This window comes from Condylura cristata, unplaced genomic scaffold (assembly GCF_000260355.1).
Source record: "Condylura cristata isolate star-nosed mole 26May11 unplaced genomic scaffold, ConCri1.0 scaffold00034, whole genome shotgun sequence".
Lineage (NCBI taxonomy): Eukaryota > Metazoa > Chordata > Mammalia > Eulipotyphla > Talpidae > Condylura > Condylura cristata.
In genome coordinates this window covers 9,918,026-9,944,870 of record NW_004567135.1, presented here as the reverse complement: position 1 = coordinate 9,944,870, position 26,845 = coordinate 9,918,026, and the positions used below count along the sequence as shown (strand labels likewise).

The window sequence follows — 26,845 nt, the reverse complement described above, 5'->3', positions numbered from 1 at the left end:
CCTTTGCTGTAGACCCTTGGATCCTTTCCCTTCTTTGTTACCACACCAGCCCCACCCCATATTCCCCCTTTAGTAGTTTAAGTTCTGCAGTCATATTTCTAGGGCTACTTTGGTTTAGTTTTGTCTGTTCTTTTGTTTTTCTACATTCCACATATGAGTGAAAACTTATTTCATTTAGCATAATCCTCTCCAGCTCCATCCAATTTGTCACATATGGCAGGAGTTATCTTCTTTGATATGGCTGAATAATATATAATCACACCTTAATAGAGTCTGCTGTCATTGGACACTTAGGTTGTTTCTGTTACATGGCTATTGTAAATAGGTCAACAGTGAACATTGTAAATAGGAATAGTGGTCTCTCAAGTTACTATTTTCACATTCTTTAGGTAGATAATTTAGAGTGGAATTGCTGGGCCATCCAGTAGATCTATTTTTAATATTTTGAGGAACCTCCATGCTGTTTTCTGTCGGGTCTGAACCAGTCTCCATTCCCACTAACAGTGTATCAGGTTTCCTTTTTCTCCACAACCTTAACAATATTTGTTTCTGGGTTTTTTGTTTGTTTGTTTGTTTTTTGATTTGAGCCATTTCTCAGGAGTAAAGTGGAACCGCATTATGGTTTTGATACACAATTCACAAGTGATAAGTGATGTTAAGCATTTTTTCATATGCCTCTCGGCCACCTGTATGTCTTCTTTTAAGATGTGTCATTTAGCTGTTCTCCCCTTTTTTGATTAGGTTTTTTATTGACTTATGTAAGTTCTTTGTAGATATTGGATATAGCTCCTTGTCAGATGCACAGTGTGCAAATATTTCCTCCCATTCAGTAGGGTATCTTTTTCTTTTGTTGATAGTTTCCTTCACTACACAAGCTCTTCAGTTTGATGTAGCCCATCTGTTTATGTTTGCTTTTATTTTCCTTTCCATTAGAGTCAAGACATCCCTGAAGCTAATGTCATGGAGTGTTTTGCCTCTGTTTTCTTCAGTGTATTTCATGGCTTTTAATATTGCATCCAATTTTTTAATCCATTTTGAGTTAAATTTTATGTATGGTGTGAGATAGTGATCTAGTTTCATTTTTATGTATGTGGCTGTCCAGTTTTTCTAGAACCATTTGTTGAAGATACTTCTTTTCTCCACTGTACACTCTTGGCTCCTTTCTCAAAAGTGACAGTCCTTATAAAAGTGTGTTTAATTTTGGGCTGCAGTGCTACTGCTTGGTCTGTGTGTCTGTTTTTAATCCAATACTATCCTGTTTTGATAACAATAGCCTTGTAATATAGTTTGAGGTCTAGAATCGTGACATCACCATTCCTCCCTTTTTTGTCAAGATTACTTTGACTATTTTGGGTTTTGCATGCTTCTATATAAATTTCAGTAATGTTAACTCTATTTCTTTGAAGAATTCCATTAAAACTTTGATGGAGAATATATTGAATCCATGTGTTGCTTTGGGTTAAGTAGACATCTTAACTATGTTAATTCTTCCTGTCCAGGATCATGGAATACCTTTACATTTCATTGTATCTTTTATTTCTTTTAGCAATTGGTCTGGCACTTTTCATTGAATAGGTCTTTTCACTCTTCTTATGTCTATTTGCAGGTATTTAATACTTTATTTTTTTAAAAGGACAGTTATATTAAGGAAAATAAAGGAGAAGAATAGGCTTGCACAGACAAAAGCAGCTGGAAAGAGCTCCGGATTTAATATTATTTGAAACTACTGTAAATCATTGTTTTTTAATCTTTCTCTCCTACTTCATTATTTGCATTTAAGCATGTAACAGCTTCAATATTGTTTTTGTAGCTTGCTACATTAATATACTGATTTATATTTCTAATAGATTTTGGTTACTTTTTTAAAGAGGAATCTCTAGGATTTTAAGTGCCCATTATCATGTCATTCGCAAATAGTGATAATTTTACTTGTTTTCCAAATGGATACCTTTCATATCTTTGTCTTATCTAATTGCGCTGGCTGTGCCCTACATTGAGATGTAGTGGTGAGAGTGGACATCTTTGCCATGTACCTGATCTAAAGAAAAGGCTTTCAGTTTCTCACCTTTGCATATGATGCTTTCTTTCTGTGTGTTCGCCATTTGTCGCTCTTTTCATGTTGAGGTATATTTCTTCTATCCCCATTTTACTAAGAATTTTTATCATAAATGTATACTGAATCTTGTCAGATACCTTTTCTTTATCTATTTGATCTGACACATTGTTTGGCTTTTGTTAATATGGTAAATTTCATTAATTTGCATATGTTGAGCCATTATTGCATCCCGGGAATAAATATATGATCCTTTCAATGTGTTATTGTTCTTTTTGCTAAGATTTGATTGAGGATCTTTACTTCTATGTTAACCAGGAATAGTGGTCTTTTTTTTTTCTTTTTCTTTTTTTTTACTTTGATGATGTCTTTGTCCAGTTTTGGTGTCAGGGTAATGTTGACTTCATAAATGCTTTGGGGAGCACAGAAAGTTTTCCTAACCTAAAAATAGGAAAGAAATGAAGAAAATGTATCTGAACATACCGAGGAAATCTAGGGTCAGTTCTTCTAGGGAAGGGAAGGACTGTTTACCACCAAAATAAAAATTTTCAAACAGGAGTTTAGGGTGAACCCAGTTGTAGATCTGCCATTGTCAAATTGCTGCAAATATTAAAACTTGGATAGTTGCTCACAATCCGGAAGTTTTCTAGTAGCTGTTTATGTGAATTGAAGTCACCTTCACACACATAGATCTCCGCTTCCTAGCCTCACCTTAATTCACCCCCAAAGGTTCCAGAAGTAAGGGGTCAGGGGAGAAAAGATGAATGAAAATATTGAGGATAAGCTTAATGGGGGGAGCAATTGTTGGGACAACTTAAGTCCTTCTAGGACAGGTGCTGACCTTTTCTGACCCTTCAGCAGTTCAATTATGATAACTTAGATGCTGCCCAACTATTCACTCCTCTTGGCAAGAAAAATGTTCTGGTCCCTGCTTTGCCATTAAACATGATAAAATTGTCTTTTCTTTCCCCATTAAGTTTGAGATCTTCCTGGCTCTTGGTATGATAAGTAATTTTTTATTAAAACCTGGACATTTTGTGTATTGTGTCAGAGCCTCCGGATCTTATTTAAATTTTCTATTATGTTTTAGCTGATTCTTTTTTTATTAAATATTTATTTATAAAAATGTACAAAATGATGTAAAAATAAACTGTTATATTATTAATTAAAAAAATAAATGAATAAAAAAGATTTATTTATATATGTATACAGAACTGGGGTACACACCAGAGGTGCAGGGGCAATGAGAGGATTCACCAGAGACAGAGTGGGGAGCAGAACAGGGAGATCTATGGAGTACTCTGCTGAGGGGAGCAGTGGGCAGTTCAGGGGAGGTCTTCTGCACCACGTGGGTCACCTCCTGGGTGGGGGAATCGAACTTGTACTGAAGCGGCTGCAGCCAGCTTGCAGTGCTGCACCCCAACCCATTGTACCACCAGGGAAGGCCCTTAGCTGATCCTTTAATATACTCTAAAAGGGGAAGAGGAAGATGCTGCCTCATTATTATTCAGTAAGAGGTAGATCCTGGTTCCCCACTTGGCCTCTGTTGGCACACAAGGGTGATAGCTCCCTGTTTCTCGTGGTCCCAGGGATGAGTTTATAGCTTCATAGTTCATAACTGACATACCCTTGCCCCTCCAAACTGTTCGTGAAGGTAGAGAGTGAAAGGTTTGCTAACATTACTGCTGTATAGTAGTGGAAGTCCTGGCTTTTCCACTCAGCCTCTTCTGACTTTCCCAGGAGAGGACCACCTTATTACTGCCTGATGGAGCTTGAATTCTAGAATTTTCCTCCGCTCTACTTCTGTCTCCACTGAGCTATGAAGGAAAAGCTTTGTTACTGTCAGCTGGAGATGAAAGCCCTGCCTCTCTCCTGGCTTTCCTGGATACCTTCCACTGATTTTGCTGACTAATATCTTTTAGTCAATCCTAATTCTCTCGGTGATCTTTAATGGATATCCATCCTATGTCAGAATCTATGACTGATGTTTCATTTATTTCTAGAAGTCAGTTTTTCAGTTATTTTATCATAAGATAATGAAGTATTTTGACAACCTTAAATAGATTAGATCATTTAAGATACTTTGTATAATTTAAACTTTTTTTAAGAAAAGCCGGACCTGGTTTTAATAAATGTCAGTTTTCTTTCTTCCCCTCCCCAACACAAAATACTAAAATCCCCTTTGCAAAAAAGAAGTAACTTTGGAGAATAGAGATGACACCAAGAATGCACTGGTTATTGCATTCTTGGTTTTAATTTAACTGGTATTGCATGCCAGTTTTAATAATCCAACCACATATAAAAGTTTGTGCAAGCACATATACATAGGGAATCCTTCTGTAATGAATTCTCATAGAACAGGAAGAAAAGGTGATATTGCAGAGTTTGGCCTTGTGTCAGTTGCTGAATGGTTTCCAGTAAGACTCCAAATGCTTCATATCCCTTGGGTTTATTTAAAGATACTTCAGCGTACGTGCGCATGAGTGTACAATTTATAGTTAGCTTGTATTTTGAGTCAGTTCCATTCTTTCCTTTCCCACACATGGATCATGATTTTATGAAAAGTAAATATAAAATTCCCCCATAACTCGAAGTATTTTTATTCCTGTTATCTTGCATTTTTCCCTCCATGTGTTTATGTATGTGTGTGTGTGTATCCATTTAAAGTACTTAGAATTCTTGAAGATCACCCCTCTGCCTGCTTAGCTATTTCTAGACCAGGCTAGGACAGGAAACCAAAAAAATATTTTAATAAAATGCATCACATAATTTAAACTTAATTTGTGCATTTAACAAAGAAGGGGTCTTTTATTTGAAGGGAGGATGCTAGAGCTTTATTTTGCTACACTGAATTGCTGGGTTGGGTGCATTGTAATTGGTACCTGCAGTTGCCACTGTCCTTGAGAAAATGTATTTAATGCCAATTAAGATGCAAAACCAGCATCTGTCTTTTTAATTAAATGTGAAGAAATTTAGTGTCACATCTCATTTTCGTGGCCTTCTGTATCTATAAACTGTTAACTGATATGCAGCCACCTAAATAGCCAGAATAGACAGAATTCCACAGTAAATGTTCTGAGACCTTGGTCCTTATTTGTTGATTTCTAGAATACAAGTTTCTTCTTTCCTTTCTTCCCCTATTCCTTCCCACAAGCAAGTTTATTCATTATGTTTGGGATCAACGAAGTTCAGCTGTTCTTCACATGCACGCAGCATGGTTTAAGAGAGAAAATACTTGGATGTAAAGCACTTTCCATGACAGTAAAACATGAAGGACTTATCCTTTTAATTCTCCTTCTTAAGAGTGCAGTGTAAGAGCTCTGAGAGCAGTTGTTTATAAGATCTGCATAACAGCTTGCGTGAGCTGTCATGTTCAATGCTGAGCCACCTGACTCTGAAGGTAACAGACTTTAGGCCACATTGCCAAAGCAAGGCCTCAGCATGTGACTTGATAATCTCCATGTTTTTACAAATGGAGAAAGTTCTTATGACTATTTCTTCATTCACTTATGTGGGTCATATAAATAGTCTTTGGTCTTTTCTGTCTTCTGTGATCACTTCCTTACAGAAGCTTGCATACTCGTTCCTAAGAAGTACTTGAAGTACATTCTGCCTTGAAAGTGGATTTGTATGTGCCTTACTAGTACTTTTTATATTTTTAACTTATGTTCATTATCAGGTATTAAAGATTGTATCTCATGTTCTAAGAAAACAACTAGCTGTTCCCACACTTTCCTATGAAAGTCCACATGGAAAAATTTCTTAGCCAAATGAATGACAGCCATAGATGTTTTGCCTACTTTATGAGTATGTCCCATTGCCTTTTCTCCCTGCTTTCCTCCTTTCTCAAGAGCTGCTTTGCAGAGCACTTCCCATTTGTTACGCAGTATCAACGTGGTATCAGAAAATTACTCTGCATAGATAGGTCAAAAAGTCATTGTCAGGCATTGTAGAAAAGAGAAGGTGGCATCACAATTTATTGTTAAGTATATTCTTTGTTACATTCTGCAGGGAGGAACCAGTTTAGAAATGTCCACGTTTAGATGAAAATGTAAAGAATCTAAATGCCCAACAATGTGTGACTCTTTAAGCATCCATTCAGCTGAGTTCTGTGCAGCCAGATTTTATAATACTTAATGACATAAAAAAGTATGTTCATCATGATGATAGTTAAAATGGGTTGCGTATTGATTTTATACCAGGTACCTTCTAAGTGCTTGTGTTATCTTGTTAATCCTCCTTTTGAGGAGAAAAGAATTTTTATGATCACTTATAAAGTGAAAAATCTGAGACTCAGAGCATTTTAGTAGCTTGTTTCAGGTTAGATAGCTGATAAGAGAGAAAGACACTAGCACTTGGTTCTAAAGCTCTTGCTCATGGAACATAATGTGAATAAAGAAAACTGAAACTTTGTAGACAAATTATTATTAATTTACCAATCAACTTTGATAAAATAAAATTGGTGGAGAAGGAAAGCATGTTATACCAGATATCACACTGTATACTCTTTTTTTTTTTTTAAAGATTTATTTATTTGTGCATACAGAACTGGGGTACAGGCCAGAGACAGGGGCGGTGAGAGGCTTCACCAGAGACAGAGTGGGGAGCAGAACAGGCAGATCGATGAAGTACACTGCTGAGGGGAGCAGCAGGCGGGTCAGGAGAGGTCTGCCACGCCATGTGGTCACCTCCAGGGCAGGCGGGAATCGAACTCATGTGGAAGCGGCCTTAGATTCTCAGTGCTGTGCTTTAACCCGCTCTGCCACCAGGGAGGGCCACATGTATACTCTTTTAAGGTATTTTTTTAACACTACAATGTAATAGAACTAGAGAATAAAAGGCATGTACTTTTATTGTATGTCATAGGGAAGAGGTGGACTGGATACACCTAAGTGTTAATAGTGATTATCGCTGCTTAAAGCAATTTGCAGATGACTTTATTTTTCAAGGTATCTTTAGTGAACATTTGCTATGTTAAGATATTAAGTTTTACTGTGTTTAATGCTTTTAAAATACAATGTTTTGAACAATCTTTTACTAGTGCAGCACTTTTTGCTTTCATTATAATTTAGTGTACTCTGCATTTTCTAAATTATTTACTCTGCAAAGTAGATTCATTAAAATGTTTAGTGTGTGTGTGTGTGAGAGAGAGAGAGATTGAGAGATTGAGACTGATTGATGATTCAGGGCTTAAATTAACCAGTCACATGGAATCACCAAGTCAGTTTCCTCTTGGGTTAACATGGAGAAAAGACAATGGGACAGTGATTCTCTCCTAGCCACTGTGAAAATAACAATTCAGAATCTTTAACTTATTTTTTGAATTGTTTATTGATGGGTTATAGGAAAGCTATTGAATTTTTTTGTGTAGCTTCTTTCTGATCACCTTATTGAAGTTTACATTGTAAATTATAGTAGTCTTTCTGTTGCTTCCCTTGTACTTCCTAGGTATATAATAACTTAATTTACACAGAACTTTTCCCCCAAGGGTTTATGGTCTCTGTTATGTAGCATCTAAAAAGTGTAAATTGTTGTTTAAAAGGTTGTGTAGTTCTTGTAATAATACAGGAAGATGGGTTCTGTATATCATAAAATGAAAAAATAATTGCAGAGTCCTATTCTTTGGATCAGTTATTATTTTTTAAGTCTCATGAGTTTGATAGCTTTTTTTTTTTTAATCTCAAAATGAAAAGCTAGGGGGCAGGGAAGAGGCAGCTGGGCCAGTGGCCTGGGGAACCCTGCTCATAGCATGGGACCTCGCCTTGGGGGTACACAATTAACAGTATTGCTGTTTACTGTGAAGTCCACCTGGGTCAAGGGCCCTTCCCTCTTCTGGGTGTGCTCAACGTTTGCACACCCTGATCTTGTCCATCATGCCAGAGATGGAGGCGCCAGTGGGCTTGTAACAGTTACCACATAGCTTCTTGTCTATGGCAGTGGGATGTGGTCACTCGGTCTTCAGGAGCCTGTCCACACCTGTCTCCAGCTCTAGATCTCTTCTGATAGTCGGAGAGATGACCCACCCCTCCGCTTTAGGGGCTTCGTAGCTCCCTTGGTGCCTCTGTGCCCCTGCAGCCCATGCTACCGGAATCACCAGCACCTGGGCCCGCCACTCCCCACCTGGGAAGAGGGAGAACATGCCTGGTGACCTGTGTGTGCCTTGGACTGGCTGCGGTTAGCTCCTGGCCAGCTCGGGGACTGCACAGCATGTCAGGGTGCCTGACCTCACCTTGCTCCAGCCCTATCTACCTCCTGCCCTTTGCCAGTGCCACTCCAGACTTTATTTAAAGAAAAAAATAAAAGTAAATGCTACACAAAGTGCTTAATTTGGGGAGATTACCCCTCTCCGCACCCGTCCTAGCACCTGTATCAGTTGATACCTTTTTTAGTCTGTGCACGCTGCCTTGACAGGACATCATTAGACTGGGTACACTGAGCAACAGAAACTAGTTTCTTCACAATTCCAGAGGCTGGGAAGGTCTGAAGCCAAGGTGCTAACTGAATTTGTTGCCGGGGAGGGCTCACTCTTCCTGGCTTGCAGAAGCCATTTTCTCACAGGGTGACTTTTGCTACAGGGCCAAAATTCGGTCTAATTAGGGCCTCACCCTTAGGAGTCACACTAAGGTGACCTCATTTCACCTTAGTTATCTCCAAATACAGTCCCAATCAAGGTTAGATCTTCAACAAGAAATTTTGTGGGCATAGAGTTCAGCCCATTGCAGTACATGAACTTCCGCCCCCCCTCCCAATATCCTCATAAATCCTATGATGGTTTTACCTCAGTAAGGATTAATTTTAGCCTTTGTTATAATATTTTTAATGCATGTGTTACTTTGCACTATATCATAAAAATTTTATCTGAATTTAACTTAATGAATTATTTCCTTTTTTAGACACAAAATCGAATGAAGCTAATGGCCGACAACTATGAGGATGACCATTTCAAATCCTCCCATTCCAATCAAACCAATCATAAGCCCTCCCCAGATCAGGTAAGACTACTCCTGAATGTCTTATAAAAGTCAGTATGCTGCTATTTTGATGTATTTTGTACTAACATGTTACAGATTCTGCAGTCTAAGTTAGAAAAATAGAAGTAATCAGTTCCTTAAAACCCCTTCACTCTTTCAACTCAGATTGAATTTCTCTAAGGAAGATGGCAGATGATTCTAAATATTTTAAGAGTGACTATTTAAAAGATTTGCAGATAATAAATCCTTCAGTTGAGTTTTTAAAAATCCTTCAATTGAGTTTTAAAAAATTTAATCTCGGTGATACTAACTTGTAATTGTCCTGATTTTCTTATTTAAGAAACAGTACCTTATTTGAAATGTAAGTCTCTTTGTGAGCTCAGCAAGCCACAATTTAATATAGAGGTAATTGTTGTTTAATTGCAAATTTTTAAATCTCTGCACATTACCTGTTAAATTTGAAGATCAAAACATAGTTTTGTCACTCCCATATCCTTGGTAAACCCCTCCAATATATGTCATTTTCAAGAAAAATTGTTGCCTCTAACTTCTCATCAATGCAAAAGAGGTATTGATGAGTCTGAAGGGAACCATATTCAACTCAAGGTTTTTGGAAAAAGGGAATGTTCCCAAGAGTTTGAACATGATAGATGGGGAAGAGTGGTGGACAGATTACCTCATATCCCATTGCCAAAAATCAGATTTCAATATCTCCATCACACTCAGTCTTAAAATATATAGTCAAGGGGAAAAAAATAATAGTTAAGTAATTACATCCATATGACTAGAGTCAAGGGGAACTCCCCCACTAAATATCCCCACTGAATGATAGCTGTGGCATTGTCTAAGGAGAAGAAATCATACAGATTAAAATAGCAGTGATATCCAATTTGCACTTTTCCCCAAGATTCAGGTATGGTCATAGTATGATAACAGTTACTAAATAAGTTGAGGCAAACCTTACAGTTCAGGAGGAAAAGTATACCAGTCTTTACTGTAGGCAACATAAGAGCTGCCTACTGATGTCAGTAGTCTTTCCAGCCAAGAGATCCTTTTGCTTTCTTTTCCTGTTTCCTGATCCCTGGAATTAAATTTATGCCAGTGTATATAACATGAGCACTCAATCCTTTCCTTGAAACAGGTTTTAATAATAGATTGGAGGAAGTGGATACCCAGGAGTAAAAGGAGGCAAGCAGAAATGGAGAAAGGTTAAAGAAAGGCAAAAACTAAAAGCTTCCAATGTGATCATCTTGCCTAAAACCCTTCCGTGGGTTCAGGACCACATCTTGAAAGAAAGGAAGTATGGAATAACAAACTTATTAACTAATTTTGGTAGTTGGGAATTAAAATCTAACAAAAAGAGTCAAGAAATTAGAGACCATTTTCTTCTACTACATTATGCTTATGTCTTTGTTTTAAATACTAACCAACTCTTTTTCATTCCCATGCTGCTCTGGGGCACCGTTCCCTTTGTCGTCTCTCCCCATAGGATGAGGAGGAGGGTATATGGGCATAGCCAATCAGATGCTCTTAGTTCAGCCATTTTGTTCAGAACGGTGAGAAACAGCTTTCCTTAACTATAGAAATGTTTGTTTGCTTTTTTTTTTTCCCACACATTCTCACATCTTGTTTCTAAGTAATCCATGAATCATTTGGTGTGCTTTCTTTTCTCATTTTCACATGATCTTGCGTGTATTGCTTTGCTTCTGACATAGTGGGGTTTGGATTTTGTGGCTTTTGTTCTTGTGGTGTGTTAATAGTCACTTTTATAATTTCCTTTTACAGTATAATTTTTGGGAGAACTTCCAGGGCATATAACTAAATTTATCCCGTTAAAATTTTATTAAGAAATTACCCTAACTGACATGATTTTTACAGTGTCCTGGTAAGTTGTATAGTGATTTAGATAAAAATGGGCATAGAAAATCAAATGCTCAGCCAGAATGTTTGAGATATATTTTTCATAATTAATTATAAATCTGTGTTTCTAAAAAAATAAAACAAAAACCTGTACTTTGAGCTAAAGCCTCCACTTGTTGGTAGCTATAGAATGCTCTGCGCTCTCAGGGTTAGTAAGCCTTGCACTGGTCTACCTGAGACAGCTCCTTGATTGACCTTACTCATAACTTGTTAAAAACAAGGAAATGTAAAGTAAAAGAAAATTTTTTAAAAAGTCATTCTAAAGAATTCTTTTCCTCTCTTTAATAGATTGCTGCTGTGTTAAACAGTTGCCAGGACACTGTCTAGATTCTCCTTTCCAGGCCAATTGGCTGGAAAATATAGTCCAGCTGTGGCAGTATCTCCCTTTGATCTGATGCCCTGGAGGTTTGACTAAGGAAATCCTTTTCTTAGGAAAATAATAATTATGATTAATAAGTTCACACATATTGGTGGCCTTGTGCTCCCTGGATTCACTGCCCATGCTTAGTAGTGATCTCACTCTTTCGGAGTCAGTTCTCCCTCAAAAGTCTGTGTCTTGGTGTAAAACTTCTTAAAATGATGAGGACCTGGGTAGACTTCTCACTGGCAAACACTGCCAAGAAGGATGATGAGGTAAGTTGTGGAAAGGGCCATATACTGTCAGGATGGGGAGCTTTCCAAGTGACTTTATCCTGATTGTGAAAGAAGGTGAACCTTACAATACCAACCAAAAAGCTCTCTGGAGTAGAATATTGCCTGCCAAACAAAGCTAACCACTGAGAAAATGAGTATGCTAATCCTCTTTACCCACACCCCACAAGCATAGTTATTTGTCATCATAAAGTACAGGGGCCATGCAGTAGTTGAATGCAGCCCACCAGCCTCCTCCTAAATGAACCTACCTTGTCTCTTTGGGAGCTTCTTGGCATGCTTACCTGGAAGTAACTCCCCTGCATACATGAGCAGGATTGCATTTTGGTTGCATACCTTTTTGGTAGCAAACCAAGAGGGAGATGTTTGTGTTCTAGGAAACATGACCAGTAAGTAACTCCACCAGGAGACTGAAAAATGAACGCACCATCACACAGGTTCCTGAAGTGTCCTTTTGCCTTTCTCTTCTCCCAAAATAGAATAACTACCACAAGAACTCAAATGCTGCTGATTTTGTTTTTTCCCATTTACTATATTAAAATATTGTTGTTTAGCACAGTGCAGTTACAGTTGCTGATCGTAGCTGGACCTTCTGTAATACGATATTTCAAATTTTCTAAAGTATGCTATAGACATCATAATGCCATAAGTATTTTACCTAAAGAAATGCATGAGCGACCCCTAATGGGTCATGCAAATCTTGACTTGCTCACTCATCTCTTTCACTTGTTTCCTTGCTCATTCTACATACTACATAGATTTTATTAACTGGATTTCAGACTTTTGAAATTGATGAATTATCAATACATTGTCAAATGTAAAACCATAAATACTGTTTTGCATATCAAACATTTCATAAAACACTATGTATACTTCCTAGATAGAATCAGTACTGGATGAGAAGAAAATCATAAAAGTTTAGAGCTGACTCCTGCACTGCTGGTGGGAATGCAAACTAGAACAACCACTATGGAAAACTGTTTGGAGGTTCCTCAAATATGGAGCTTCCATATGACCCAGCAATCCCACTCTTACATATCTACCCAAAAGACACAAAAACACTGATACAAAAAGACACCTGTACCCCCATGTTTATTGCTGCATTATTTACAATTGGAAAGACATGGAAACAACCCAAATGCCCAAAAGTGGATGACTGGGTTAAAAGATGTGGTTACATATACACAATGGAATATTACTCAGCAACCAAAAAAAAAAAAAAAACCACATGTCTTTTGCAGCAACATGGATGGAGCTGGAAAAGATCGTGCTTAGTAAAATGTGCCAGAAAGAAAAGGAAAAATACCAACTGGTATCACTCATAGCAGGAGTATAGTAGATGAGGCAAGAAAATAATAATAATAATAATGAATCATTATATAACAGACATTTATGAGGGTGGAGTGGAGAATGAAATCAAAAACAGTGGGGGGAGGGAAATGCACTGGACTTTGGTGATGGCACACGGGTGATTTGGTGATGGAAAGCCCAAGGGAGATGGAAAAATGCACAAAAGATGGAAAAATAAACTACTGAAAAGAAAGAAAAAGTTTAGAGCTGAAAGAGGTTTGGGTCATTTCATGAAGTGGTAGGGCATAGTGGTTGAGGGTCTGGACGTAAAAGCAGAATGCCTATATTGTAACCTAGCACAACACTTACTAGTTTATGTTTGGGGCAAGGTATTTAACCTCTTTTTGAAGTTGTCCAAATGGAGGCTGCTGAGAGCCAGTGAGTTATGAGCGACATGAAACCTGGAACTGGACTGCATAGCCTTAAACCCTTCACCTACCCTGTGGCTTTGGGAAAGACACAATCTCTGAACCCCAGTTCCTCATAAAAATGGCACTTTATTCGTGCCCTACTTCATAGGTGGTCAGTAAGTTTAATGAGTTAATATGCAAGATGCTTGGGAAGTGCATCCTCCCGGCAAATGCTCTGTGCTGTTGTTTTGCTTGTCACTGTTCCTTAGACCCAACAGTGGGAAGTAAATGTTAGTTACTGTTACTGTTGATAGCATTTTATGCGTGTCCTTCCTTCTATTGGTAAGTGTACCCCCCCAAAAAAAAAAAAAAAACTTGTAAGTTGTGACTCTACTGGCCACAACATTTCTGTGGCCTGGAAAACGGCACCAATAACTAACAGAAAAAGATACTGAAGGCAAAGTGATGACTGATTTCACTTTTCATCAACAAAACTTTTATCTCCTATATGTTTATCATGTTTTCCCTTGGGAAAAATATCTTATATTTTCGAATGAAATTCCCTCTAATATAAATTTGTCGTTGAAACTTTCTTTGAAATAATTTGCTATCAAGCAGCCCTCTTAAAGCACAGATTGAAACATGTGTCACCTCCACTGGGGAAAAGTGACATGGTCACTTCTCTCTCCCCTTGTCCTATAGAAAATTGGTGCGAATGTATCTGCCACTTTCTGTCCCATGAGTCTTGAGTTTTCTTTTTTTTTTTTTTTTACTACAGTAAAATGTAGGCCACTTGAGGAGAGGGACTTCATCATGTTTACTTTTGTACCCCCTCATCTAGAATGAGGCCAAGTCTAGACTAGGCCCTCAGTAACTGTAGATTGAATCAGTTAACTTCTGCATTCCTGAAGTCCAGAAAAGAAACAGTAAAGTTCGCATTGAAGCCAAGCCTATATAGTGTGTAATAACAGCATTTACTGGTATAAGAAAAGGGAGTGTAGAGAGGGAGAAGTTTGGAAAGGAAGGTGTCATCTCACAGAAGACCTTAGAGAGATGTTGACAAGTGAAAGGGGTGTCATAGAATCTGGCTTCTGTAATTTTGTGCTAAATAAAAGGGAGATGAGTGTAAATCAGGAGCCTTTCCTTTCGTGGCTACTACGAGCTTTGTTCCTTGTGACCTGCAGTCCATAGCCATGAAGAGCCTGGTGCAGGGGGTACCATGGCCGTGTGCCCTTTCTGAACATCACACTGTGAAAGCAGTTTGTGTAAATTGATGCCAGACCCGTCAAGTAAGGAGTGTACCTGCCAACGGGCTTTCTCTTGGTATAAATCCACACACCATGAGCTGTAGCATCCCAAAACAGGGTTTGGACCATCATGTTAGAGACCTCAGAGGTGATGTAAATGTTAACACAGACTTTTTAAGCCTGTGAGTGTGTGCACGCACGTACACGCACTTCGCCCCTCCATTTACCTGCCCTAGTTGGATACACATCCTGACATTATTTTATTCATTAGTATTATATTTAAAATGAAAGGTATCTTAAATTTCTAGAGAATATATTTGTACAAAATATGTGCTAACTCATCTTTCAAAATTGAATGGGATAGTGGATTGGAATATTTTTGTCAGTATGATCCAAGTTATTTTTTGGATCAGTTATCTAGATACTTTGGACCAATATCAAGACTGGTGTTTTATGTAACAGGGAAGAATTTGATCTTGTATTTTCAGAATGTGAGATTTTAACATGATACTGCTTTCCTGAAAAGCATGGAAAAAGCAGTAGAATTCAAGAAGCAAGATAACCCTAGTTGCAGGAATGAGAAGAGGTCTGTGTATTAAACACTACTATGGGCAGAACACTTTCTTATCTCTTAGTTTTATGTTGAATTTTCACATTCCTCCTAAAACTGTGTTTATAAAATTCTTTGTGTAGAAAAAACAAAATTGTCTATACCTGTTTAGAAGTTCATTTATTAAAGAAAGCTAAATAGATTTCTGACACAATTTCATTGAGCTTTTGTTCTTGGTGTTTAATAAATACAATCAGTGGCAATTCTAGCAAGGATTAAGAGATTAGGAAGAGCTAAGAATTAGATCTTGGCAGTTTGGAAAAGTGGATGAGAGACAGGAACTAGCTTGCAGGAAAGCTACAAATGAGACTGTGATAGATCAGGATCGGTAGGGAAACCACCCAATTAAAACAGGGTGTCATTGGCATTTTGTTTACCCTTGGTCCTGTCCCATCCTCACTTCTGATTTAGTATAGGGTACCCAAAATTCAAATAGGAAAGGTACAAATATGTGTGTGTCACAAAAACACTTATATAATTGAGCTTTATAATTTTTAATTCCAGTGAAGTTCAACTTACCAGTTATTTCCTTCATGAATCATGCTTTTAGTGTAGAGAAAAATTCATCACCATTCCCAAGGTCATCTGCATTACTCCTATATTCCAGAATTTGTTGTTGGGGAGAAGACTGTTGTCTTCTAGAAGTGTTATATTGTAACTGCAATTTACATCTAGGTCTGTGAGCCATTTTGAGCTGGTTTTTCTGAGGAGTGTGAGGTTTGTTCCAATCATTCCAGCAGCACTTGCTGAAAAGACTGTCTTTGCTCCATTGTATGCTTCTTGTTGAAGATCAGTTAACTCTATTTGTATGGGCTTGTTTCTCTCTGTTATGTTCCACTGATTTGGATGTCTGTTCTTTTGTCGTTATACCACTACCATGATTTCTGTAGCTTTTTAAGTCTTGAAGTTGACTACTATCTGCCCTTCAGGCTTGTTCTTCAATGTTTGTTGCCCAGTGTAGATCTTTTGCTTCCCTATACAAATTTTAGAGTCAGTTTGTTGATATCTAGAAAATAACTTGCTAGGATTTTGATTGGGATTGCATTGAATCAGAGGTCATGTTGGGAAGAAATGATGTCTTGGCAATATTGAGTCTTCCTCTAGGAACATAGAGTATCTCTCCATTTTTTTCAAAACTTCTGTTAATGCTGTTAGTTTTTCATTAAGAATTTAACATTGAGGTAGTATTGGTATATAGCACCATATATGATTCGAGGGAATGGGTTCATAGCTCCTCAGATGTACATCACCACACCAAACCTAGCTCCAGGGCACCCGTATCGCTTTACCATATACCATTGAGCTGCCACTTCCCAATTTTCCACCCTCTCTCCTTTTATTTATTGTTCCGCCTCATTCTGCTTTTAATTTCACATTCCACTTGGTCATTCTTGGTATTAGGAAAGCAATTGGGCGTTTATAGATAAATGTTGTATTGTGTCCTATAAACTGGCAAAATTGCTTATTAGTTCCAGGACATTTTTTTGTTCATTCATTTGGGTTTTATACTAGACAATAACATCTTCTAACAAAGACACTTTTAATTCTTCCCAGTTTGTCTTTTCTTTTCTTTGCTTATTATATTAACTAGAGCTCTATTTTAATTTTTTGAGACGCCACCTTCGTTTTCCATCACTACACCAGTTTACATTCCTGCCTGTACAAGTGTTCTAGTTCTGCCACATCCCCAACGATTGTCATCTCTTGTCTCTGTAATAATAATCCATTACTGGGCCCTCCCTAGTGGTGCAACAGGTTAGGACACAGCACTGCAAGCTGGCTGCAGAGTTCGATCCCCAACCCAGGAGGTGACCTGTCTGGCGTGGCAGACCTCTCCTGACCCGCCCACTGCTCCCCAGCAGTGTACTCCCTTGATCTGCCTGTTCTGCTCCCCACTCTTGTCTCTGGTGAAGTCTCTCACTGCCCTGCACCTCTAGCCTGTACCCCAATTCTGTATTAATAAATTAATAAATCTAAAAAAAATCTATTACCATATCCTTTTATAACATACAACAATCTCTTTATTTGCTTAAAACAATTCCTAAGAATTGTTCATTCCTAAGAGGGTTTGAAAAAAGTAGTTGTTGCTTCTTCTAAAAGTCTTCAAGGCAGTTGGAGACCATCCTCCTGGCTGACTTAGTTAGGCAAGCAGGGAGACCACGCAGCCTAAAGGAAGCTCACTGTAATCTCCCCTTTTTCTTCTCATTTCTTTTCCTCAGAAGTAAACAAACTAAAACTGTGACATTTTAAAGAGAAATAAATACTGGAGTAATACCTTGTACTTCTGAATTCAGCTAATCCTTACTTCGCACTTTAGAATGGCTTGTGAATAGGCCAGATTCTGTCTTCCTCTCCTCCCTCCTTCATATAATTTCTTTTTCTCTTATTCAGAGGACAGTTTTTCTTCAGTCCTTAAGACTCAGCTCCTTACACGGAGTTGGTGGAGGTAGACCTTGTTCAGGTGTAAACAAGGAGTGTTTTGTCTCCCAGGCTTCACAGTAATGATTCCAGCCACATGCACATTACAGAAAGTGCTTGCCTTGGAAACATGCAGTGGCCCCTGCTGTGTGGCAGATAGCGAACCTCCACTCACCTGTCCCTGTGCCCTGTGGGTGCTCTGGGTGCAGCTGGACATGGAATAAGCTGCATGTAGCAGCAGTTCTTTTTGCCTCCTTTCCTTGGTCTTTGTGGAAGCAAGGACCTAAGAGCTCACCTTTTTCTTACAAAACTCTGTTTTCTGCTCCAAAGTGTATAACTGTTGGAATTCTTCAAGACAGCCTCTGCCTTCCCTTTAAGAGCCGTAAGTCACTTGTGCTCCAGGGAAACTTAGACTTTATTCCCAACTAGGATTTTTCTGATAATTTATACAGATTTCTTCTTTCACCAGCTTTGGAAGTATCTCATACCTCCTTTCACCTCTTTTTTCTTAAAGCCAGTCTTCACTGAGGCAAAACCCTATTCCATTTTCCAGCCCAGTAGCAGTCAGAAAAGAAGTCGGCCTCACTGTGTCTCCTAGATTTATATTTACTCTCTTCTCTCTAGCTGTCAGGACTTCAATATGCTGTGTAAATTACTGTGAGGGGGCTCCCTTTGTGTGAGACCTGGATGCTTTGATGTATATCCAAGTTTTTATATAAGCAAGGTGGATGGAGAAAAGGAGGATTTGTAGTAAACACGAATCACTTGGAAAAGAAAGAAGGAAGAGAATTGCCCATAATCCCCCCTGCTGCAGTCTCAGTATTTCAGTGCATCTCAGCCAGTGTTATTGTTTTTCTTACATAATGGTATCATAGTTGTGATTTATGCGCATTAATGAGTCTACAAATTTCTGCCTTTTTTTTAAATGTAATATGTCTCATCTATGAAACAGAAAAAGCCTATTTTTGTGTGTGTGTGTGTGTCTTATAAGGTAGTTATACTATTTTTGTGGTCTTTTAGCTTGGTGTTAAATAGTATATGCTGCCTTCAGACTGAACTTGAATCTAGTTCAGTCACTGTGTAATCTCCCAGACTCAGTTAACTTCTTCTCTCAGAATCCAGTTCCTCATTTATGAGGCAATAATACTAGCAATAAGAACAAATACACCAAAGGTTATTGTGAGGATTAAACACTTAAGCCTTTGCCTGGCATGTAGAAAGTGCTCAATAAATGGCAGTGGCAATGACATTGATCATGATTATGTTATTACCCTGGAGTACTTAAGAGATCTGTGGATGCTATTGTTTATAGATTTCTCTTCTGATACAATACAACATTCTTTTAATTTTACAAGAAATCCAAAATCCTAGTAAGTTTTCCTATAGTAAAAGAAATTAATCTTCTAAATTTCTAGTTATTTTTCAATTTTTTTTACATCATTCTGAATTTCTAATTAAATTGTTAGTGAGTGCACTGATACTACCTAAGCAAAAATATAGGTAATTCCCCAAGGTAGTAAATGGCATGGGAGGTTAATCGCAGATGTTAAGTCTGCCCTGATATGTTTAAGAAGTACCCCATGGAGGTAGGTAACATTTTTCTTCTGACCTGAGGATAATTTTTAGGCAGTAGAAGGAAGCAAAAGTCACCATCTCCACACTGTGGTTCCAGGTAATTCTTGACAGGGTTGATGAGTACACACCAGACTTCTTAGGTCACAGAGCTAAGTTGTAAGTAATTTAGGGAATCTTCCTCTTACTGTGCTTTTAAGATGTTCATAATATTGCATGGTAGGTCCTGTATCTTTTATAGTTGTACTGAATGATTTAAAGTTATGTTGCCTTGTGACTATTTGATTTATTTCTTAGACTTGAAATTTCAGTGTTTAAAGTATCTACAGAACATGTGTTCTCAGACCCATGCTGCTTATCTTAATGGTTATTTGACTAATAAGGAGGAGCTGTCTCCCTCTTGTTTGTGGTATTCTTTGTGATTTAGACATTTTTCCTGGGCAGTAAAATATCCTTGGATAAAATTCTTCACATTAAATGTTTTTCCCCAGTCATATGAAAATGTGGATAACCCTTTAGCACTCAATAAATAGTGAATTTTTTTTAATGGTGAAATGTTAAGGAAAAGTTACATGTTTTATTTAACGTTTTAGGCACAAATAGTAGATATTTTTCATCTTTTAATTTCCTCTGTATCCTAACAGGTTATCTTATAATCTGATGCCATTCTTGTCTATCAACTTCCCAGTCTGATTAGTCCACCTATCTAGAATATATTATGAAGCTCATTACCTAGACTTCCCTGCCTCGGTAACCTATCAGAGGCCTCTTTTTATTATATACTTTTATTTTACAGAGTTAATGATTTGGAGGGTGTGATTCAACTCTCATTTTACTTGAACTCTTAACAGTCTTGTTACAATAGAGTTGGACAGTTTTTCTTTCATTGACTTGTCCTCAGCTCTTCACTAATTGGTTATATTCTATACATGCTCTCTGTCTTTAGGACTACTATCTGTTTTGGGTTAAAGGAATATTTTCTTGGACACAAAAATGCATCATCAACCAAAACAAAAGAGCCATTCTCCCTTGATGTGTCTTCCTCCTCCTTCCTGATCATGGGATGACGAGGCTAAAGTTTCCAGCTGGATCTGGCAGTCAGCATTTCTGGGATAAATTAAATGAGTACACTTGATTGAGGTGTAGCTGGACTGTATCACTGTCTTCCTATTATCCTAGGAGATCAAAGCAGAGCACAAATAGAGGCTTAGTCTTTAAAATATTCAAAACAGATGGCTAGTCTTTTGGTGAAAATTCAGGTTTTAAGGCAAACCACTTGTTAGCAAGACTTCATTTCTTTTTATTGAAAGATAGTCCACTCTGAACATGTATCACTCTTTCTTCCTCAGTTTCAAGAACAGAGTCAAACTTTTTACACAAGGAAGGATTTGGCAAACCTGAAAACCTCTTAGATGGTCTGGGTTCCTTTTTGTGAAAATATAAAATTAATCATTCAAATTTTTGCTTTTGGCATTTTGGGTATCAAATGGAAACTTCACAGAGGCTTAAATTCTCAATCATTTTGTTGGTGAGACACTATCTGAAATCAGGTATTCATGTTCGGTCCTCCAGAAATTGAACCCTTGGTTTCATGTCTTCACAAACCGAAAGGCACATTATCCACACTCCTTTATCATTGACATCTGGGTCCTCAAGTTCATGGAATAATTCCATAAGTGTGGCTTGAAGTTTTTATTGTTTGTTTTAAAGCTGACTGAGATGAGAAAATTAACTCAGAAATATTTATTGGATGTCTACTGTGCACCAATACTATGCTGGGTGTATGGGGAAGAACATATGTTTCAAGACCACAGAGCAAGCACTCAACAGCAGATCTTCTCCAACAGAAAAATGTACATGATTCCATAAGATAACTGAGGTCTCAGGGCTCCAGAGGTGAGCAGCCTCTTAAAGAGCAGTGGACGTTTGCCAGGCAGATACAATTTCACACAAGGCCAAAGTATTTGCAGAGACTTAGAAGTATAAACAGCATAACAGATTTGCTGTACTCTGGGTCATTCACTATAGAGAGTACTTATGTTGTACATTAATTATCTAATGCTCCATAACACATTACCCTAAAACTAGGGAGCATAACGCAGCAATAAACCTCTGTTGTCTCAGAGTGTATTCTATGGGTCCAGAATTCAGGAATGGTTTAATGGGTTGATCTTGGAATCTCTCATGGGGTTGAAATCAAGATGTCAGTTGGGGCTGCAGTTTCCAGAAACCTGACTCGGGATAAAGTATCCAATTCCAAGATGTTTCACCCACAGGCCATGCTGACTATTGGCCAGGACCTTTAGTTCCTCTCCCAAGGCTATTGGGATAGTGGCTGACTTCACCCAAAAGGAGTAACTTAAGAAAAGAGAACAGGAAGAATCCATTTTGTGACCTAGAACTGGAAGTTGTACACCATCACTTCTACATTCATTCCTTAGAAGCAAATTGCTAAGGCCATCCCACCTCTAGTGGGGCAGAGTGTCTTGGGCTCCACTTTTTAAAGGGAGGAATATAGAAGAGTCTACTAACTTAGTTTAAAAACTACCAGAGTGTGTCAGGACAAGACATGAGGCTGTTGCAGTCAACAGCAAGTAGCTCTTGTGCCCGGCAGTCAGTAGAGGGTGGGTGAAAAGGGGAGAACACTAGGAACAATGAAAGTGTGAGTCTGGTTAAGAGCTTCTTGCACTGTCCTGGAGCGAAGCTGGGGGCGGAATGGGTGCAATGATGAAAGAGTTAATGAAATGGAAATACATTCATTATCAAGAAGCTTCATTGCGAAGTTTTGTGCCACATTGTTCGGTTTAGAAAACAGAGAACACAGACTGAATCCTGGTTTATAGTTCTGAAAATTAACTTCCCCAGAGGAACTACTCAGATAAAGGGCAAGGAAAAAAAGGCTGCATGTTCTGAAGTTGGTCAAGAGAAAAGCATCAAGCCGTGATGCACTAAGGCCAACTGAATGACCAAATGACCAGGCTCCTAACTTTTCACAGTTTGGGTTACGTCTCAGGGCTGGGAATTTTTCATATACGAAGGGGATAAGGAATATGGAAGTAAATGACCTAGATATGCTCTGAAATTCCTTCTGTCTTTTATGTTCTGTACTAAGAATGAGTACAGGATGCTGTTTTTATCCAATTAACATTTTATACTTGTTTAACTTTGAGAATGTTTACCTCGGTAGAAACATTTGACTTACTGACAGGCATTTAAATCAGGCTATTATCAATGTCAAGAAATTTTCAATATTTGCTGGAGTTAAAACTAAATTAACTTATTTTAATATCTTGATCAGTTTTCCAATATGCAGCTGAAAATGTCTAAATTTTCCAATTTTTAAAAATTTTTTGAATCATCTCAATATAAATTACTTTCTGTATTTATACTTTATATTTTAATTGTCAGTGAGGGTTTTTATATCAAAGTTCACTTAATTATAACTTTCTGACACTATAAATTGCTAAATTCAATTTTCTATTTAGCCAGCATATTATTTTGTGTTGATGATTACTGCTGATACAAGGAATAATCATTGGGAATTAGATTTTTAAAAACCAGTAATATTACTTATTCCTATCTGATCTGTTAGAAAATTATAGGAATTTCCTCTAGATACCCTATTATCTGGAATTGAAATTGTGGAAATTGGCAGACTTTTCTGTAAAAGTCTAGATAGTAAATATTTTATACTTTTGTAAATTTGTGACTCTTTAAAAACTCTTCAGCTCTGTGATAATTATATATTGCAACCATAGATAGTATGCAGTTGAGTGTCCATGGCTATGATTTAATAGAATTTTATGGACACTGAAATTTGATTTTCACAGTTTTCTAGGTGAAGGATTATAAAAAAGTAGGCAGTAGACTATAATTTACCAACCTCTGGCCTATGGTATTGCTTATCTAATTCTTCTTTCTGTTTCTCTACACCTTACATCCATTATCTTAACTGATCACAGTGGTTGGTGAATCTCAGCACATGTAATAGGCTTAAAATGTCCTTAGCATGAGACTGTCATCTGGCATTATCAAGAATAGCTTGATTACATGCACTCAAATCCCTACAGGATGAGCATCATTACTCCCCTTTTTTAGAGATAGTGAGGCAAATTCTTGGAAATACTAATAGCCAATTATTGAAGAAGCTTACTGTGTGGTAGACATGGATTATTACAGTTTGATGAATTATATATTATCCCCAGAGTAACTTGTCTAGGTCTCAGAGCTAGGAAGCTGCAGACCCGGAGTTAAACCAGACAGCCTGTCTCCAGAACTCACACTCCTAGCTACAGCACCATATTGCCCTGTATTCGGCACTGCCTCCCTCGTCAGTGCAGTGCAAAGACTTTACTGCGCACTGCAGACAACTGATACAGAGATGATTCTGGTGAGGACAGCCTCTGGGTAAAGAATCCATTTTTTTTTTTCCCCACCACAGCTTCAGAAACTGGATAGCTAGTCTTTAACATGATTGCCAACCAGTGGACTTGCAGGCTTTGGCTACAGAGTTTGAATGGGTCATGATTTGTTTATGGACATAGTTCGAGCCACATTGCCTTTGCTGGTACCACAGAATGGTGTGTGTTTGGAATTTGGTCTGTAAGGTATGAGATGCCATGCAGTTTGCACCAGAGAAACATTCAAATATGTAAAATTCTTAAGATGATAAGATGCAGAGGACCCCCTTAGTTAACTTAGTTCTATGGCTAACAGAAAATTTCATGAGGTCAAGTATTGTACATCTTACAATGATGTAAGAGAACAAACAAAAGAATTTTAATCCATGAGAGATGTAACTAGTGAGTACAGATAAGGCAACCAGCCAGTGAAACGACTGCTTTCCTTTCTGCAACAGATACTAGGATCTGGGACCTCCAGTTCAGAGGGGCCTGAACCCAGACAGTCCAGCCTTTCCCTTGACCCCTCCTACCACCCCACCCCCAAACGTGTGTGTATGTGTTTTAGGTAATATATGAACCTGATGCTTGCTTCTAGTGCACAGAAATGCATGTTCATTGACATATCCATATTAACAAAATCAGGGAGAGCTCCTTCAAGTACATAGAATGTCCAGCACTGAATTGGCAAGATACTCTGAGACATGGATGGCTTAGGATGGCTTCGCAATATGCTTTGAAATGGTACATCTGGGAGTTGGTGTGCACATGGTTTAATAGAGAGACAGATGACAAGTTTATCAGATCAAGTAGCATGAAACCTTACTGCTCAGATGAATGAAAAGGCAGAGATATCCTCTCTGTGTGTTATCCAGGAAAAGCTTTCTATTTCTTGTCAGCAGCAGCATCTCATAGAAGATTACAGCTGCCAAAGCCCATAAGGCAACTATAAAGTATCTCCAAAATCATGTGGGCCAGGTATGCAGGCAGATTGCTTAGGGCACAGCTCCCACTGTTGCTCTCCAAGTCAGCGACACCAAAGAGCACCAAGGGAAAGCACTAACGGCAGGCGCAGCTACCTTGGTGAGGAAGATGTTTCTGATGGCCCTCCTCCCTTCTCTTCTGTGCCTGATCTCTGGAGCTGAATTTCTGTCCCACTCTTTCATTCTGTTTCCTTTTTCCTCAAAACATTGTATTATTCTGACTATATCATAAACATCGTGTTTATCCTTTGCTTCTCATTAAAATTTCAAGTACTAAAGTTGGGGCACTCCAACTCTAGTAGATATGCAAACTAGGACAATTCTGCACACATTTACATTCTCCCCACTACCAGTCACTTCCAGCTGCTCTGGGAACCTCCTTGCTCTTGTTTGGATCATGTAGCTTCACATGCTTCTGTCTAGATGTGCCCCCATTTCTGGCTCCTTGGCACTCCCCCTTGGCCCATACTCCAGTTTTTCACTCAGCTGTTTTGCTCTGAGTCTGTCAGCTCTGTTCAGAATGTTGGAGTTTGTTCTTTCTGACCACTCTGCTCACATTCCAGAAGGATGGCTTTGCTCTGCCCCTACACTTCAGAACTGATCCTTGGTCAGATTTAATAAACTTGTGGGGAGCATGGCCTTGCCTCCAAACGCTGGCTTATATGTATACAAAAGGACCCTTTCTCTGGGGAGTCTGGGGCTTGTTCCCCAGTCATCAGGGCCCTGGCTGTTATAGAACATCCAGCACACACAACTTGCAGGATTTCTGCATTTCTGTGCTGAGCCTCTTTTGTCATCATCACTTTTACATCTTTAAATAATAAAGTTGCACCAATGACTAGTAATATTGAAATGGTGCTTTCTGCAGGGCTTGTGTTATGCTAAGCAATATAAAGTTTCAGGATGTAGGGAGGGATCAGTTCAATGACTATATGGGAGGTTTGATTTTCAAATAAAGAAAATTGGTCGAGAACACAGTCTTCCTAATTTTTGTTTTTCCCAAATCTTTTTTCTTCCACCCAGAGCCTGGATTATTCCCAAGGTGAAGGGTGATGTCTGGAAATCGTTAATCCGTGGGATTTGTTCATGGTGTATAAAATTTTCAGAAAGAATTTCCCTTTTAAATATGATTTCCTGATTGACTGTGGCAGACATAAATCCAGGAAGCACAAGTCTGTCAGTGCAGCCAAGATCCCCTTTACTGTCTCAAACAGAAGACATTTTTGGTATGTGTGTGTAGAGTGAAAATGAAGCTTCTTCACATGGGTCAGTTAAGAGGAGAAAGTGTACAGGGAAAGGAAGGGAAGGATGGTGTGTGGATGCAAAGCAAAGCTCCAGGATGCACACAGGACTCTGCCCAGCTTTTCCTGGAACTGGCTGCTGGCTCACTGAGAACCAGCTTGATTTCCGTTTATAGTAATGAAAGGAGGAAGTTAAGGGGAGAGCCCCTTTGTGCCTCCTTATTCTGGGACTAGTTTCAGTTCTTCAGTGCTCTCTTACAGTGTTGAGAAACTGTTTTGTCCTCTCAGTTATGCAGAATTCATGGGGCACTCTGTTTTCAGAGAAAATTAATCTGTACTAAAGCTGAAGATACTGGCTGAGGGCCAGTGTTTCCTCCTGTCTTGCCCACGTACCCTCAGGCCACAGCAAGCATGTACATGTGCGTTCTTCCACACGCCAATTCACAAATGCTTCCAAGCTGTCACAGTTTGTTTCCTGGCTGTTTCCGACTTGAACATGAAGAGATCAGATTCCTGTATGTAACTTGTCTTTCTCTAAATAACACAAGTGCCCATTTCTGATCTTTATACACAGCTACAGACACTTTCATATTTTCCCCCAGATTCCAGGTGATTCCATCTGTACTTAGGCCAAGTTCTTATTAAGCTCTATTTGTTTGATGAGGAGCCGCGTCTACCAAAAACTTCAGGCATAGAATGTGACTTTCAGTAACCACAGACTAGGAGCATCCTGCAGTGGTCTTCTGAATAGTGTTTTGTGCTTGATTTGACTGAACATGACTTGGCAGCTTCTCTGTCTGCTCCTCCTCCTCTGTGTGCTCACAAGTACACAGACATGCCCTGAACCTGACATTGAAAAAACTGCTAAGCACAGAAGAGTCTCTTCCAGAGACTGGCCTCCGTTTGGGAGCCGTTGTACAGGTAAGTCTCAAACCTCACAGTTAACAGTGTAGGTAACCCATCAATTCTTATAAATTTTGAGAAGGATCAAAGGGGTTGTGCTCCCTAGATTATAGAAGTGTTATTTTTACGATCGTATTTATGGAGATACTGTCACTGTCATGCTTAAGAGGTTCCTT

General features: G+C 38.5%; 1 protein-coding gene across 14 annotated transcripts in view; it reads left to right on the top strand.

Moving 5' to 3' along the window:
• The window catches only part of ERC1 (ELKS/RAB6-interacting/CAST family member 1), a 302,503-nt gene that overhangs the window by 238,870 nt on the left and 36,788 nt on the right, over positions 1–26,845 (top strand). For 8 of the 14 annotated variants that reach the window (XM_012732452.1, XM_012732450.1, XM_004692830.2 and 5 more), the window contains one exon: positions 8,947–9,045. In XM_012732452.1, coding sequence (XP_012587906.1) covers positions 8,947–9,045 — 99 coding nt within the window. Of the gene's footprint in view, positions 1–8,946; positions 9,046–10,513; positions 10,581–26,845 lie in introns of all 14 variants that reach the window. The other 6 variants (XM_004692833.1, XM_004692831.1, XM_012732455.1 and 3 more) reach the window with 1 other exon arrangement.